Source organism: Natator depressus, chromosome 1 (genome assembly GCF_965152275.1).
Source record: "Natator depressus isolate rNatDep1 chromosome 1, rNatDep2.hap1, whole genome shotgun sequence".
NCBI classification, from domain to species: domain Eukaryota; kingdom Metazoa; phylum Chordata; order Testudines; family Cheloniidae; genus Natator; species Natator depressus.
The window spans coordinates 6,055,017-6,071,940 of NC_134234.1; the positions used below are offsets into that span (position 1 = coordinate 6,055,017).

General features: G+C 44.7%; 2 protein-coding genes across 2 annotated transcripts; one reads left to right on the plus strand and one right to left on the minus strand.

Annotated features, from left to right (window-relative positions):
- The first annotated feature begins 3,161 nt into the window (after positions 1-3,161).
- LOC141980437 (olfactory receptor 52P1-like) lies at positions 3,162-4,100 on the plus strand. The gene has a single exon (XM_074941674.1). The coding sequence runs from the start codon at positions 3,162-3,164 to the stop codon at positions 4,098-4,100; it is 939 nt and encodes a 312-aa protein (XP_074797775.1).
- Positions 4,101-13,060: 8,960 nt separating this feature from the next.
- Positions 13,061-16,014, minus strand: LOC141980445 (olfactory receptor 52P1-like). The gene is made up of 2 exons (XM_074941683.1): positions 15,937-16,014; positions 13,061-14,043 (listed from the first exon to the last, which is right to left on the minus strand). Exon 2 carries the CDS (start codon positions 13,997-13,999, stop codon positions 13,061-13,063), a length of 939 nt encoding a protein of 312 aa, XP_074797784.1. The 5' UTR covers positions 14,000-14,043; positions 15,937-16,014.
- Positions 16,015-16,924: the final 910 nt, after the last annotated feature.

Sequence of the window (16,924 nt, forward strand, 5' to 3'; positions counted from 1 at the left end):
TAGCTTCCCTTCTAATTTTACAGAGATGCTTCTTCTACCTTTTTCCTTTCTAATAAAGTTTGGTTTCTTTTAAGAGCCTGACTGATTTCTCTATTGTCCTAAGACCCAGGGGTCTGGCTCTGTGATTACTTTGTAACCAATTGGTAAGGATATTATCCTTAAGCCTCTCCAGGAAAGGGGATGTAAGGGCTTGGTGGGATATTTTGGGGGAATAGGAACTCCAAGTGGTCCTTTCCCTGATTCTTTGTTAAATAATTTGGTGGTGGCAGCGTACCCTCCAACGGCAAAAAGTTTGTGCCTTCGGGAAGTTTTACCCTAAGCTTAGAGTAAAATAAGCTTAGGGGGTCTTTCATGGGGGTCCCCATACCTGTACCCTAGAGTTCAGAGTGGGGAGGAAACCCTGACAGGTGAGAAATCTCAGGAGTAGAAAATGCAAAGGCAGGCACCTGTGTGGCTTTTCTTGTTATACCCATAAACTCTGCCTGGTAAGTGAAGGATTGGTACACAGGGACAATTCGGAAGCTGAGACGTATGCACATTATATAATGAGAGCGGGCAACTCTGGGACATATGAGGGCCTAGATAAATAAAGCTGCCACATGCAGGTATCACTGGCAGCTGATTGAAACAGTGGGCTACTGACACACAGACATTAAACCCAGGATGCTCTGGGACTATTTGCTAGCCAGCTCTGTTAGCCATTAATGGCAAGGGTTGTACTAGAGTTCATGGGCTGAAGTAATTTTTTTCTCCCCTAAAATGTTCATCCATATAGTGCGTCGTGGGATCCCTCAGCCTCGTTAAAGACACACCCAGTAAAACATTTTCAAGGCACTATAGTCACATGAGAACTTCTCCCACTAGGGTTAAATTAAACATGGTCATGAATAGAAAAAAATGCCATCGGTAAACTCAGGCACAAGCTTGCAGGCAAAATGCATCCAGGTGACCCCTGGGGCCATGTTCATAGATTTCAAGGGACCATTGTGATCATCTGGTCTGACTTCCTGTCGAGTACAAGCCAGAGAATTTCCCCAATATTGTTCCTAGAGCAGCTATTTTAGAGAAACATCCAACCCTTAATAAAAAAATTCTCTGTAATGGAGAATCTGCCAAGACCCTTGGTATATTGTTTCAATGCTTACTCTCACCATTTAAGCAATGTACGCCTTATTTCCAGTCATAATTTCTTTAACTTCAATTTACACTCAATTTGTATCATGCTATGCTAGGCTGAAAAGCCTATTCTGAAATAGGTGCTTGCCGTGTAGGTACTTATAGACTGCTATCAAGTCACCCCTTTACCATCTTTGTTAAACTAAAGAGATTGGAGTATACTACTATAAGGGAAGTTTTCTATTCTTTTACTAATTCTTGTGACTCTTCTCTGTCCCTCTTCACCATATCAGCATCCATCTTTTATTGTGGACATCAGAACTGGACAAAGGGTCCAGCAGCAGTCGCACCAGTGGCAAATATAGAGGTAAAATAACTTTTCTACATCTCTTTGAGATTCTCCTCATTGTCATCCCAGGATCTCATTGGCTCTTTTGGCCACAGGGTCACAGAGGGAGCTCATGTTTAGCTAATTAGCCCTTCACGCCGCCAAATCTTGTCCAGAGTCATTACACTTCCTATGAGATGAGAATCCCCCATCGTGTAAGCATTGCCTGCATTCTTTGTTCCTAGATGTAGATATCTACATAGCTATATTAGGACACATATTGTTTCCTTTGACCCAGTTTACCAACCAATCCAGATTGCTCTGAACAGTGATCTGACCACTTCATTATTTACAATCCTCCAATTTTTGTGTAATTTGTAAAGGTCATCAATGTTCAGGCATGAGAAGGGTTAGCAGCTGAGTTGCTGACACGTGTCAGTTAACACCTATAACTTATGTCTCAGACAAAGCTGGGTGTCTGCACGAAAGTGTCTCACCAAAAGAAACAAGGGAAGTAACAGAAGTGCAGGCCTGTAGCCCTAAATACCAAGACCCTTTTGACCTTCTTGCCCATTCTGTTGAGCACAAAGTCATAGCCCAGCAGGATAATGTCTGTTTCCATGGGGGAACTTGGCTCCTTTCTAACATAGGAGTTGCATTGTGGATCAGACCTATGGTCCATCCAGGCCAGTGTCCTCTGTCTGACAGAGATAGCCCCAAGTGCTTCAGAAGAAGATATTAGAAACTCAACAGTAGATGCATGGCGGGTGGGCGGTGAAGGTGTCATCTAATGCCTGACAGTTAGAGATTAGCTTGTGCCCTGAAACACTTTGGCATCTAGGCTTTCCAAAATATGTATTTAGCTGTAACTACTGTAACTGGATAGCCTCACTATCCAGGTAAATGTCCAAACCCTTCCTTATTCTTACTTAACTCACGGCCTCAACTACCCATTGTGGCAATGAGTTCTTCAGTCTAATTAGGCACTGAGTGAAGAAAGCATTCTATTTTAATCGGTTTGAATTTGCCAAGTTTCATTTTAATTCAAAGTCTTCTTGTGTTATGAGAAAGGCAGATCACATTCTCAATCTATACTACTCTATACCAGTCAGTATTGTATAGGTAACAATCCCAATCTTTTCAACCTCTCTCTGTATGAGAGTTTCCCCAGGCCCATTCTCATTCTCATTGCCCTTGTCTGAACCCCTCTAATTCTGCAATATCCTTTGTGAGAAGGGTGCGGTGCCCAGTACTACACAGAGGATTCCAGAGGATGGTGAAACATTGATCTCATGGCATTGTATTTTCTGCATAATTTCCCATCCCACTTCCCTTGGATCCCAACGTTTTGCTTAGTCTCTGTCCATGATTGAACTGTGAACAGGGTTTCCCAGAGCTGTGTACCATGACACCCAGGTCTCTGTCCTGAGTTCATACAGTTAAATTAGAAACTTCCCAGGTGTTTGAAGACTTCAACTATTTCCCTCCAATGGGCATACAAGTTGCTGTTTTTGACATTGAAATTCATCTGCCATCATGCTGCCCATTCACCTGGCTTCATTAGCTCCCTCTGGGGACTTCTTTGGACTTTACTATGACCCCCCATTCTAGATGTTTAATAACTATAAAATATTTCCATACTATTTGCTCAGTGTCCTTCTCTCCCTTCACAGGAACCTAGACCATTTCTTAGCCCAACTGATGCATCCACCACCTCATGGCAGCTCTCAACTTCACCCCCTCTGACCCTTCAACGTTCATGTTAACGGGAATCCCTGGCTTGGAAGCTGCTCATGTCTGGATTTCCATTCCTTTTTCTATGTTCTACATTATTGGCCTGTTGGGAAATTTCATGGTTCTGTTTGTTGTATGGAAAGAGCAGACCCTGCACAAGCCGATGTTCCTGTTGCTCTGCATGCTGGCGCTCACGGACATCGGCACATCTACATCCATCGTGCCAAAGGCACTGTGTATATTTTGGTTCAATTTGAAAGGCATTACCGAGGGTGGCTGCCTCACCCAGATGTTCTTACTTCATGTGGTTTCTGCTATGCACTCAGCCGTCCTTGTGACAATGGCCTTCGATCGCTACGTTGCCATATGTAACCCTCTCAGATATGCCACCATCCTCACCAATGCACGAATAGCTAAGCTAGGGCTTGTGGGTTTCATAAGATCTTTTCTCTTCATTCTTCCACTGCCCTTGCTCCTGAGCAGGCTGCCATTCTGTGCCAATCGCATTATCCCCCACACTTACTGTGACCACATGGCTGTGGTGAAGATGTCATGTGGGGACACCACAGTCAACAGGATATACGGCTTGGTGGTTGCCTTTGTAGTCATCGGGTTAGACCTGATGCTCGTTGCCCTGTCCTATGGTCTGATTATCAGGACTGTCCTCAGAATATCCTCCAAGAAATCCTACCAGAAAGCCCTGAACACATGCACAGCCCACATCTTTGTGATGCTGATTTCTTGTACTCTCTCCCTCTTCTCCATTCTGACACACCGGTTTGGTCAAGGCATCACTCCCCATCTTCGCATCATCTTGGCCAACCTCTACTTCCTCATTCCCCCCATGCTCAACCCTATCATTTATGGGGTCAAAACCAAAGAGCTTCGTGACAAAATGGGCAAATACACCTGCAGAAGATGATCGCTGGGGGCACGGACTTTAAACCTGTATGACAAGATGGAGAAATGACATCTCCTTGTTAATCATGGGTGCTCTGTCCCAGTTTGGTTGAGCTTAGCATTGTGGAAGTTCACAGTCCGAGAAGTTCCTCACACCTAACATCTTATTACTGTATGAGATGGCATCCCAGAGACTGGTATCATATTAAACATTTTTCCTGTACTATTTTATTATGGGGTGAGAGCAGTAAACCTGACGTTTTTTATTTGGCCTCTTGAACATATTTCATTACAAATGAAAGCTTGGTCAAGGAAGCTTCCTCTCAGTTTCAGTATTTAAACACAATGAAGGCACCCACCGAAATGATTCGCCTGTGCAAAAATACTGACGAATTTACAACCCTTCAGCATTAAAGAAATTAATGGGAAATTTTAGTTGTTTTTTTTTTCCATTGTGCTTCAAAGAAAGATTTTGTAAATGGTAAATGCTGTTTCAAAACTGCTACGGTCAGAAGACACAGACCTGTACAATGCAGCAGTACTACTTCCCATAGACACTGAACTTGTAGCTAATTTAAAATTGAGTTCAAAGAAACCAAACATTCAGCAAGTAAATGATCAGAAAATGGGTCAGACAAATCAAATCTGAAGAGAAGTGTTTGAGAAAGGCAAAAACGCAGGGGAGCAGCTTGTTTTGTGGCAGACCAGGTAGGAGAGCAGAGCTGCTACTGACATCTGTAGGGGAGATTAGCTGAGAGAGATAGAATCACCCCCTGAACAACTGCCCAAGGTTCCCTCCATGAGGGAAGGGAGGGCCTGCTGAAGGGACATCCTGAGAGGGAAGCATTTGTCATAAATATAAAGGGAAGGGTAAACCCCTTTAAAATCCCTCCTGGTTAGAGGAAAAATCTTCTCACCTGTAAAGGGTTAAGAAGCTAAAGGTAACCTCGCTGGCACCTGACCAAAATGACCAATGAGGAGACAAGATACTTTCAAAAGCTGGGGGGAGGGAGAAAAACAAAGGGTCTGTGTGTGTCTGTATGCTGCTTTTGCCGGGGACAGAACAGGAATGGAGTCTTAGAACTTAGTAAATAATCTAGCTAGGTATGTGTTAGATTATGATTTCTTTAAATGGCTGAGAAAATAGCTGTGCTGAATAGAATGAATATTCCTGTCTGTGTGTCTTTTTTGTAACTTAAAGTTTTGCCTAGAGGGATTATCTATGTTTGAATCTAATTACCCTGCAAGGTATCTACCATCCTGATTTTACAGAGGTGATTTCATTTTACTTCTATTAAAAGTCTTCTTGTAAGGAAACTGAATGCTTTTTCATTGTTCTAAGATCCAAGGGTTTGGGTCTGTGGTCACCTATGCAAATTGGTGAGGATTTTTACCAAACCTTCCCCAGGAAGTGGGGTGCAAGGGTTGGGAGGATTTTGGGGGGAAAGATGTTTCCAAACTATGTTTTTTCAGGAACCCAGATAAAGTTTGGTGGTGGCAGTGGAAGTCCAAGGGTAAAATAGTTTGTACCTTGGGGAAGTTTTAACCTAAGCTGGTAAAAGTAAGCTTAGGAGGTTTTCATGCAGGTCCCCACATCTGTACCCTAGAGTTCAGAGTGGGGAAGGAACCTTGACAGCATTCATCTTTAAACTAGGATTTAAACTAGGTTTGCCGGGGGATGGACAACTAAGCCCAGAGCTGAGTGGATAAGTGGGAGGAAACACAAGGAGGAGTGTACAACAGGGGAGGCCTCCTGAATCATACTGAGAAAGTAGGGCAATCGGCCAGTTACCTAGGTGCTTGTACATCAACACAAGAAGTCTGGGAAGATTGGAAGTCCTGGCAGAACTGAAGTTTCTGACATAACAGAGACTTGGTCGGGTAGCTCACATGACTGGAGCACTGTCATAGATGTGTATAAACTGTTCAGGAAGGACAGGCAGGGGAGAAAAGGTGGAGGAGTTGCACTGTATGTAAGGGAGCAGTATGATTGCTCAGAGCTCCAGTATGAAACAGGAGAAAAGCCTGTTGAGAGTCTTTGGGTTACGTTTAGAAGCGAGAGCAACAAGGGTGATGTCTTGGTGGGCATGTTCTATACACCACAGGACCAGGAGGATGAGGTAGATGAGGCTTTCTTCGTACACTTAACTAAAGTTTCCAGAATACATGCCCTGGTTCTAATGGGGGACTTCAATTACTCTGACATCTGCTGACAGAGCAATATAGCAGTGCACGGACAATCCACGAAGTTTTTGGAGAATGTTGGGGACAAATTCCTGGTGGAGGAGGAACCAACTAGGGCCCATTCTCCTCTTGACTTGCTGCTCACAAACAGGGAAGAATTGGTAGGGGAAGTAGAAGTGGGAGGCAACCTGGGCAGCAGTGACCATGAGATGATCGAGTTCAGGATCCTCACAAAAGGAAGAAAGGAGAGTAGGAAAATTGGACCCTGGACTTCAGAAAAGCAGACTTTGACACCCTTAGGGAACTGATGGATCACATGGCAGGCTAATATGAGGGGAAAGGAGTCCAGGAAACCTGGCTGTATTTTAAAGAAGCCATACTGAGAGGGAAGGACAAAACCATTCCAAAGTGCAGAAAGAATAGCAAATATGGCAGGTGGCCAGCTTGGCTTAACAGTGAGATCTTCAGTGAGATTAAACTCAAAAAGGAAGTTTATAAGAAGTGGAAATTTGGACAGATGACTAGGGAGGAGTATAAAAATCTTGTGAGAGAATGCTGGAGTGTAATCAGGAAAGCCAAGCCACAATTTGAGTTACAGCTAGCAAGGGACATGAAGGGTAACAAGAAGGGTTTCTACAAGTATTTTAGCAACAAGAAGGAGGTCAGGGAAAGTGTGGGATGCTTCCTGAATGCGGGGAGGCAAAACAGTGACAGATGATGTGGAAAAAGCTGAAGTACTCAATGCTTTTTTTGCCTCAGTCTTCACAGACAAAGTCAGCTACCATACTGCTGTTCTGGACAGCACAGTATTGGGAGGAGGTGGGCAGACCTCAGTGGTGAAAAAGCAGGTTAAGGACTATTTAGAAAAGCTGGACATGCACAAGTCTATGGGTCCAGACCTAATGCATCTGAGGGTGCTGAGGAAATTGGCTGATGTGATTACAGAGCCATTGGCCATTATCTTTGAAAATTCATGGCAATCAGGGAAGGTCAAGAACAATTGGAAAAAGCAAATATAGTGCCCATCTTTAAAAAAGAGAAGAAGGAGAATTCGGGAAACTACAGACCTTTCAGTCTCACCTCAGTCCCTGGAAAAATCATGAAGCAGGCCCTCAAATAATCCATTTTGAAGCACTTGAAGAAGAGGAAGGTGATCAGGAACAGTCAACATGGATTCACCAAGGGCAAGTCATGCCTAACCAACCTGATTGCCTTCTATGATGAGATAACTGGCTTTGTGGATATGAGGAAAGTGGTGGACATGATATATCTTGACTTTAGCAAAGCTTTTGATACGGTCTGCCACAGTATTGTTGCCAGCAAGTTAAAAAAGTATGGCTTGGAAGAATGGAAAATAAGGTAGATAGAAAGCTGGCTAGATCATCGGGCTCAACAGATAATGATCATAGAATCATGGAAGATTAGGGTTGGAAGAGACCTCAGGAGGTCGTCTAGTCCAACCTCCTGCTCAAAGCAGGACCAACATCCACTAAATCATCCAAGCCAGGGCTTTGCCAAACTGGGCCTTAAAAATCTCTAAGGAAGGAGATTCCACCACCTCCCTAGGTAACCCATTCCAGTGCTTCACCACCCTTGTAGAGAAAAAGTGTTTCCTAATATCAACCTAAACCTCCCCTACTGCAATTTGAGACCATTACTCCTTGTTTGGTCATCTACCACCACTGAGAACAGCCAAGCTCCATCTTCTTTGGAACCCCCCTTCAGGTAGCTGAAGGCCAGACCTTGAACCTTCTCTTCCAATGTGGAGACCAGCTTGCACTTTGTACAGACAAAGTCGCTTCTGTCCTGTGGAAGGAAGACAAACATGGTACATCCAGTGCAGGTCACAACAGCTGAATGCTCCCCATCCATATTACCTTCCTTCTCCGAGCTTCCTCAGGAGTTGTAGAAACTACTCAGAGAAGCCGGCAAGATGTAAGCCTCATTGGGCTTTCTTCCCAGGCAAACTCCCTCTGTTAGCCTCTCTGCTGTTCGCCGCTCAGCTGGTTCGCAGCTGACTGGCTTTTTATAACAGTAAGGCCCACTCAAGGCTTACCTGGAACAAAGCACTCCCAATTCACACTTTTCAAACAAACCACCAATCAAGCACATGGTCAAATTGTTAAACTGTCCCCACAATAGACACTCAGGTACTCGCCAACACAGCCTCCCTAATGCAGCCCTTAGCGTACCTCCTCTCAGACAGATCCCAGGCAAACTCCCTCTGTTAGCCTCTCTGCTGTTCGCCGTTCGAACCATCTGAACAGAAATTCTCCAGCACGGTGACTTGAACCGTGTTGTATTGTCAGAATCACCAAGGGATTTACCTGATAAAATTGGAACTACCAATGTATTGGAAATAATTTACACAAATATTTGTTTTTTAAGATCAGTTCCTTGTGTCTTACTGTGTCCTTCTATCTGTCTCAGTAGCTTCCTTTTTTTGTGGTTTTTTCCTCTAGTTCGTTCAAGCTTTCCAATTCAGCAATTTCACTGCACTGTTAGGGAGTAGAGCCAGAGCCTATGCAGTAGGTATCTGTGTTACCCGAGGGTTCACAACAAGAATGGACCACACATTGGCCAGAATCTGCTGTCACATTCTGCCTTCACAGGGTCACTCCAGATTGAAAGTGGCTTCCCTGAGAGCAAAATCAGGGCCCATGCATTTTCAAATCCCCACCTTTCATGACAGATCTGAGAATGCCACATAAACTGAGGGTTTCCTTCAGACTCTCTCAGCACAGTAGCAGAAAGGCACTCTCTGTAGCAGGACCCGATGCTGTAATTATCACAGCTCAGAGCCGAAAGTTAAACACTAAGGGTGAAATCTTGATCCCCATTGGGATCACCTTAAATCCACATGTAGAAACTTAAATAAACTGTCTGAGTTGCATGGACCATGAGCCTCCAGTGACTTCAACTGGAGTCATCCCATGGTCTCTAAGGATGGGTGAGCTCGTTTGTACTATAGGAGAGCTGACAGGAGAGGAAAGTTTCTGAAATCTCAAACTCACAGGCTTAAAGTCTCAAAACAATTAGGATAACATTTTATTTAAGGGAGAGAGAGGGGTCTGCTCTCTCCATGCCCCTGCATATCCAGTTCTGGAGAAGACGAGAAGCACCAAAAGGCAGTAAAAATAAAAACATGTTTCTGGCTTAGAGGAAACCAGGAGGGGTTGGAAATCATACCAAGGGAGGTCCAGGAATGTACTGTGTGTGTATGTGGGGGTGCTGTGTCCACATCACAGTGGTGAATGGGCAAAATACGGACTGGACACCCTGCCTAATGCACAGACCGAAGAGGCATAACAAGGCCTCAGGAGACAGGGGGGTGTCTCAGACTGTAACATAACATGGACCATGCTGTAGCAGATTGTCTGTGACAGCATCCCCCATCCAGACCATCCCTCCTCTCATGAGCAATCCCACTACAGACTCGTGGGAACATGAGCAATTGCCAGCATGGAAAAACAGCTCAGGAGAATGTTTCTGTGTTTCTAATGGGCTGCAATATGTTAAAGCTTTGTGCCATTTTGAGGAAGAGTTACTCATGCTGGCTCCTTTTATTCTCTACGTCTTCTCTCCCTCCTGCCAGGTCTGTCTCTCTCTCTTTCCCTGCACAGGCTAAGCTGCTGCTGGGGGCCCCGGAAAGGCAGTTCAGGCTGATCTCACCCTTTTCCCTGGTGCAGGCAGACACTGAGATTAACCTCGTATGAGGAGATATTTCTGTGAGCTGTTGCTGTGGGGTCTGGCACCTTGTTTTGATCCTGAATGAGGGGTATCACTGTGTGGCAGGGGTGGGAGCTGTGCAATCCGGGAACATACATGGACAGGTGAGCAGTGCGAGAGGTTGAGGGAGCACACAAGATGTGTACTTGGACAATCAGGGAGCAATGGAGATTGTGGAGGCAGGCAGGTGGTGTACACAAAGAAGGAGGCAGTAATGGGATTTGTTGGGGTAGGCAGAGGGGTTTACACAGAAAAATGGGCAGTGCAGAGGGTTGGGGGACAGGCCCGGGGCTGTACACAGAGAAGCAGGCAGCGCTGGAGGTTGTGGGGGCAGGGAGTGGGGTGGAAATGGACAGGCAGGAAGAGCTACTGAAATTCAGTTTTTCTTTGTGATTATTGGCATTTCACCAATGGAAAGAACCATTGATCTTTGCTCCTCAGGTGGTCCTATCTCCCATCATATTGTGACCCCCTGTTGATACTCTCCTTCCCCATCCCAGGCTATCCCGATTCCAGCAGCACCCTGGTCGCCAGTGTCTTCTCCAGGCTCCACAGTCATCCCTGGCTCACACAATCTCCAAGCTGCCCCACGCTCCCCACAGCTCTTCCTCTGCAGGGAGTGAGGTGTCTCCTGTCACACCTGCTCCCTTGGCTGGGGGTTGAGGGGGAGATCAGTGAGTGTGTCTCTCCAGTGAGAAATCTCACACAGAGAGTGGCAAATGCCAAGGTACCTGTGCTATCGCTCTTGGTGCATCTATACAGAATGCTTGCTGCTTTGGGGACTGCTACACAGGAACAACTCACAAGCTGAGAAGTCTGAACATTGTATAATGAAAGTGGATCACTCTGGGACATGTGAGGACCTAGATAAATACAGCTGCCATGTGCAGGATACACTGGCAGCTGCCTGAAACAATGGGCCACCGGGACAGAGATGTTAAACTCAGGATGCTCTGGGAACAGTTTCTAGCCAGCTCTGTAAGTCATTTATGGTGAGGGTTGTACATACATTCTGCTGTACGGAGATTTTATGGGGTCAAATCATTATTTTTCTCACCTAAAATGTTCATCCATGTAGTGCCTCATGGGATCCCTCATGCTTGTGAAATATACACCTAGTGTAACATTACCAAGACGCCACAGTCACATGAAAATTTCTCCCCTTAGGGTAAATTCAACACGGTCATGAACAGAAAAAAATGCCTTCTGTAAGCTCAGGCATGAGCTTGCAGGCAAAATGCCTCCAGCTGACTCCTGAGGACATGTATAACACAGGCCTGAGAATTTCCCCAAAATTATTCCTAGAGCAGATCTTTTAGAGAAACATCCAACCTTGATTTAAAAATTTTCAGTGATGAAGAATCCACCAAGACCCTTCGTAAATTGTTCCAGTGGTTAATTACTCTCACCGATAAAAAATGTATACCTTATTGTGACAGATTTATGTTACCAATTTGCTTGGGTGATTAGGCTGAGGCCAAAGGATCTTTAGGGGAGGAGATGAAGGAGCAGACCAAGTGACTAAATTTAAAGCTTTATTAACCAAATAACAGTGGTGAATTCTGGGTGTGCCCCACGTCACTCAGAGGGAGGAAGAAAGTGCCCTAACCCACTTTCATACTTACACATGCACAACCCAAGGCTGGCCAAGCCTGGGTGTAATGGAAGAAGAAGAGGGAAAGGGTAGAGGAGAGTTCTGCCCTGTGCACAGGTTGTCTAGGGTTCGCTGTAAATTTCCGACTTGCTTCAGCTTTTGGGAGGGATTTAAGCCCTGGGTTCTTCCAGGGGCATTTTTGTCCAGGGACCTTTGTCCCCCGTGCTCTCAGTACCAGTCTGAACCAGCCTTCCATGACTCCCTTAGTTTCCCCAAAACACACTGGTTTCAGGGTCGCAAGACTGTTGTTTTTTAACTTACTAACCTTTGCAATTTTACTAGTTTTGCAACCCCTTCATTTCTGTCTGGCTTAGTTTTCCTCTCTCTCGGCTGGCCGGGGTTGAGATACAGGCTTCTGGCTGTTTGGCAGCAGAGAGCTTGTTTGTGTGCATTGGCCTTGGGCTGCAGTTTTGTTCCTTATTTTTGGGCCTAGCTGGATCATTGTGTTAACCCATTCCTTTCTCCCTTCCTCCCCATTTGGTGGTGGCAGTGTACCCTCCAAGGGCAAAGAAATTGTGTTTTGGAGAAGTTTTAACCTAAGCTGGTAGAAATATGCTGAGGGGTTCTTTCATGCGGGTCCCCACATCTATACCCTAGAGTTCAGAGTCGGGAGGGAACCCTGACACCCTATTTTACCTGTTTCACAAACTCCAACATGGAATCTCAACACCTACTTTTGCCATCTTTGACAACGGGAACAGGTAGTGTGTATTTTGAAAGTTCCAGCTGAAAAGCGACTCCAAAATCAACGGTGAAAATTGGTAAGTTATTTGACTCAAAGTTGATGCCATAGTTTAACACAGCAGTCCAGTTCTCAAAAACACAGAGTTCCATAACTCTCTCCAACACGCTCTAGTAGAATCTCCTCAATTCCTGCAACAGTTTTCCCATATTAGCACTTTCAAACAGAAACATTTGGTGTATTCTCCAGGCTTCCTGAAGGATTGGAAGTAGAAAAATCAGCTAAATTTGGATCACTGCAAATATGATAAAGAAGTTCAGCATTGTAATTTCTTTCTTTGTCTTTGGCTATCTGAAAGTGTAGCTTCAGTTCATCAAACAGATCAAGAATCTTGTTCATACAGCGTTTAATGGAAAGCCACCCTGTGTCGGAAATCTGCAGTATCTTCTGGTGGTCTGAAAGTCACAGAAAGGCCTAGTAACAGGGTGTGTGGGGGTGGGGGCTGACAGATAATGCTGAAAGAGGTAAGGTGATGGTCAGAGAGAGGGAACTCAGCAGTGGAGAGAGCAGTCCTTGGGGATGGAGTGATAAGACAATAGGTGTGAAGAACTTCTCAGACTGTGAACTTCCATATTGCTGAGCTCATCCAAATTGGGACGGAGCACCCTTGATTAACAAGGAGACATCTTTCCCTCTCTTGTCAGACTGGTTTAAAGTCAATGGCCCCAGGTAATTACATTCTGCAGATGTATTTGCCTACTTTTTCACGAAGCTCTTTGGTTTTAACCCCATAAATGATAGGGTTGAGCATGGGGGGGATGAGGATATAGAAGTTGCCCAAGATGATGTGAATGTGGGGAGCAATGGCCTGACCAAATCGATGGGTCACATTGGAGAAGAGGAAGGGAGTATAAGACATCAGCATCACACAGACGTGGGCTGTGCAGGTGTTGAGAGCTTTCTGGTGGGCTTCCTTAGAGGAGATTCTCAGGACAGCCCTCATGATCAGACTGTAGGACAGGGCAATGAGGGTCAGATCTAACCCAATGACTAGAAACGCCATCGCCAAGCCGTACATATTGTTGACTGTGATGTCCCCACACGATATCTTTGCCACAGCTATAGATTCGCAGTACATGTGGGGGATAATGCGGTTGGCACAGAATGGCAGCCTGCTCAGGAGCAGTGGCAGGGGCATCATGAAGAGAACAGCTCTTGTCAAACCCACTAGCCCTAGCTTAGCTATTCGTGTGTTGGTGAGGATGGTGGCGTATCTCAGAGGGTTACATATGGCAACATAGCGATCGATGGCCATTGTCACAAGGACGGCTGAGTGCATAACAGAAGCTGCATGAAGGAAGAACATCTGAATGAGGCAGCCACCCACAGTAATTCCTTTTAAATTGACCCAAAATATACTCAGTGCCTTCGGCACAACAGAGGTAGACATGCTGATGTCTGTGAGCGCCAGCATGCAGAACAGCAGGAACATCGGCTTGTGCAGGGTCTGCTCTTTGCCTACAACAAACAGAACCATGAAATTTCCCAACAGGCTGATAATGTAGAACATAGAGAAAGGGATGGAAATCCATACATGGGCAGCTTCCAGGCCAGGGATGCCTGTTAGGATGAATGTTGAAGCATCAGAGGGGGTGAGATTGAAAACTGCCATGAGGTAGTTGATGCATTGATCTGGCTCAGAAATGCTCAAGGTGCCTGTGAAGGGAGAGAGGCACATTGAGGGGGGTTAAACACTTTATAACACATAGTACAGTAAATATATTCTAGTTATCACCAATCTAGAAAGGGGGGTGAGCAGTGAGGTGGCAATATTTACAGATGGCACCCAATTATTCAGGTCATAGCCAATTACAGAAAGTCCTCAGAAGGAGATAACCAATCCAGGTGAATTGGCACAGTAACTACACATTAATTTCTACATCAATAACTGCAATGTGTCTGCCCATTGGAGGAAAAACCTTGAACTACTCAAATACCTTACAAGATTCTAATTTAACTGTATGAACTCAGTAAAGGGACCTGGGCATCATAACACATAGCTCTGTGAAACCCTACTCACCATGCAAGCATGGCCAGATATTAGGCAAAAACCTTGGGATCCAGGAGAAGTGGAATGGGGAATCATACAGAAAACTTAGTCAGACAATGTTTCACCCTCCTTTAGATTTCTCTGTGCAATACTGAGCACCCTTCTCAAACCTGACATTGCAGAACTAGAGTGGTTCAGGGAAGGGCAGTGAGAATGATCAAGGGCCGGGGGCTCATATGGACTGGGACTGGCATTGTTACCTTAGAAAGGAAATGAATAAGAGGGGAAATGAGGAAAGTGTATAAATAACTGACTGGTGGAGAGTAGATCTAGAATGTGTTCTCCCTCTCATAACACATGAACAAGAAGACATTCAATTAAGCTGAATTGTGGCAAATTCAAAACAGATAAGAAAAGAGTGCTTTCTTCACTCAATCCCTAATTAGACTGAGGAACTCATTGCCACAAGAGGTAGTTGAGGCCATGAGCTAAGCAAGCATAAGGAAGGGTTTGGAGGGATAGCTCAGCGGTTTGACCAGTGGCCTGCTAAATCCAGGGTTGTGAGTTCAATGCTTGAGGGGGCCATTTAGGGATATGGGGCAAAAATTGGGGATTGGTCCTGCTTTGAGCAGGGGTTTGGACTAGATGACCTCCTGAGGTCCCTTCCAACCCTGATATTCTATGATTTACATGGATAGTGAAACTATGCAGTTACAATAGTTACAGCTAAATAACCATTTTGGAAAGCCCATATGCCGATGTGTTTCAGGAGAAAAGCCAGTCTCTAGCTGTCACGTATTAGGGTGACATCCTCATCATGGTCAAGTCACCCCCATCCATCTACTGCTGGGTTTCTTACACCTTCTTCTGTAGCTCCTGATGTTGTCACTGTCAGAGAGAGAGGACACTGGACTTCATGGGTTTGATTCATGATGCAATTCGTATGTTGGAAAGGAGCCAAGTTCCCCTGATGGAAACAGACATTATCATGCTGGGCTATGACTTTATGCTTAACAGAATGGGGATGAAGGGCACATGAGCCTTGATATTTAGGGCTACAAGCCTGCATCCCCTGTTGCTTTTTGTGAGACATTTTCTTACTGGCATCCAGCTTTGTCTGAGACATAAGTTACAGGTGTTAACTGACAAGTGTAAGCAGAGACACGTGTGAGCAACTCAGGTGTTTACCCTTCTCATGACTGAATATTTATGAAGTTTACAGGTGATACTAAAATTGGGGGATTGTAAATAATAATAATGAAGAGGGAAGGTCACTTATTCAGAGCAATCTAGATTGCTTTGACCGGGTTTACTAAACAAACAGAATGTGTTCTAATATAGCTATGTAGATATCTACATCTAAGAACAAAGAATGTAGGTGATGCTTACATGATGGGGGACTATCGTGGGAAACGCAATAATACTGAACGAGAATTGGGGGCATGAAGGGATAATTAGCTAAACATGAGTTCCCAGTGTGACCCTGTGGCCAAACAGCCAATGTGATCCTGGGATGATAACCAGAGGAATGTCAAGGAAAGGTAGAGAAGTTATTTTACCATTCTATTTGGCACTGGTGCGACTGCTGATGGAATCCTATGTACAGTTTTGGAGTCTGGGATTAAAGATGGATGTTGATACACTGAAGAGGGTTCAGAGAAGAGTCACAAGAATTAGTAAAAGATTAGAAAACTTACCTTGTTGTGATAGACTCTAGGAGTCAATATATGTAGTTGAACAAAGATAGTTAATGGGTGCCTTGATAACAGTCTGTAAGTACCTACACTGATACAGAGGTGTAACAGGATCCAATGGCTGCAAGATGAAGTTAAAGAAATTCTGAAAGGAAATACGGAGTATATTTTTAAAATGGTGAGAGTAAGTATTGGACCAATTTATGAAGGTTCATGGGGGATTCTCCATCACTGAGGATTTTTAAATCAAGGTTGGATGTTTCTCTAAAAGATCTGCTCTAGGAACAATTTTGGTGTAATTCTCTGTGCTGTACCAGAAGTCAAACTAGATGATCACAATGAGTCAGCTGGAGGCATTTTCCTTGCAATCTCATGCCTGAGCTTACTGAAGGCTTTTTTTCTATTCATAACCGTGGTGAATTTAACACTCTGGATAGAAATTCTCATGCATTTTTGGAGCCTTGAAAATGTTACACTAGGCTGAGGGATCCCATGAGACACTTCATGGATGGAGATTTTGGAGGAAAAAAATGATTTGACCCCATAAAATCATACAACCCTTCCCATTCATGACTAACAGAGCTGGCTAGCAAATCGTCCCAGAGCATCCTGGGTTTAACATCTGTGTCACAGTGGCCCACTGTTTCAGTCAACTACCAGTGGTTCCTGCATGTGGCAGCTGTATTGATCTAGGCCCTCACATGTCCCAGGGTTGCCCGCTCTCATTATATAATGTGCATATTTCTCAGTTTGTGAGTTGTTCCTGTGCAGCAGTTCCTGAGGCCACACATATTGTGTATGGGTGTAGCAAGAACAGCAGTACAAGTGCCCTGGCATTTACCAGTCAGGTGTG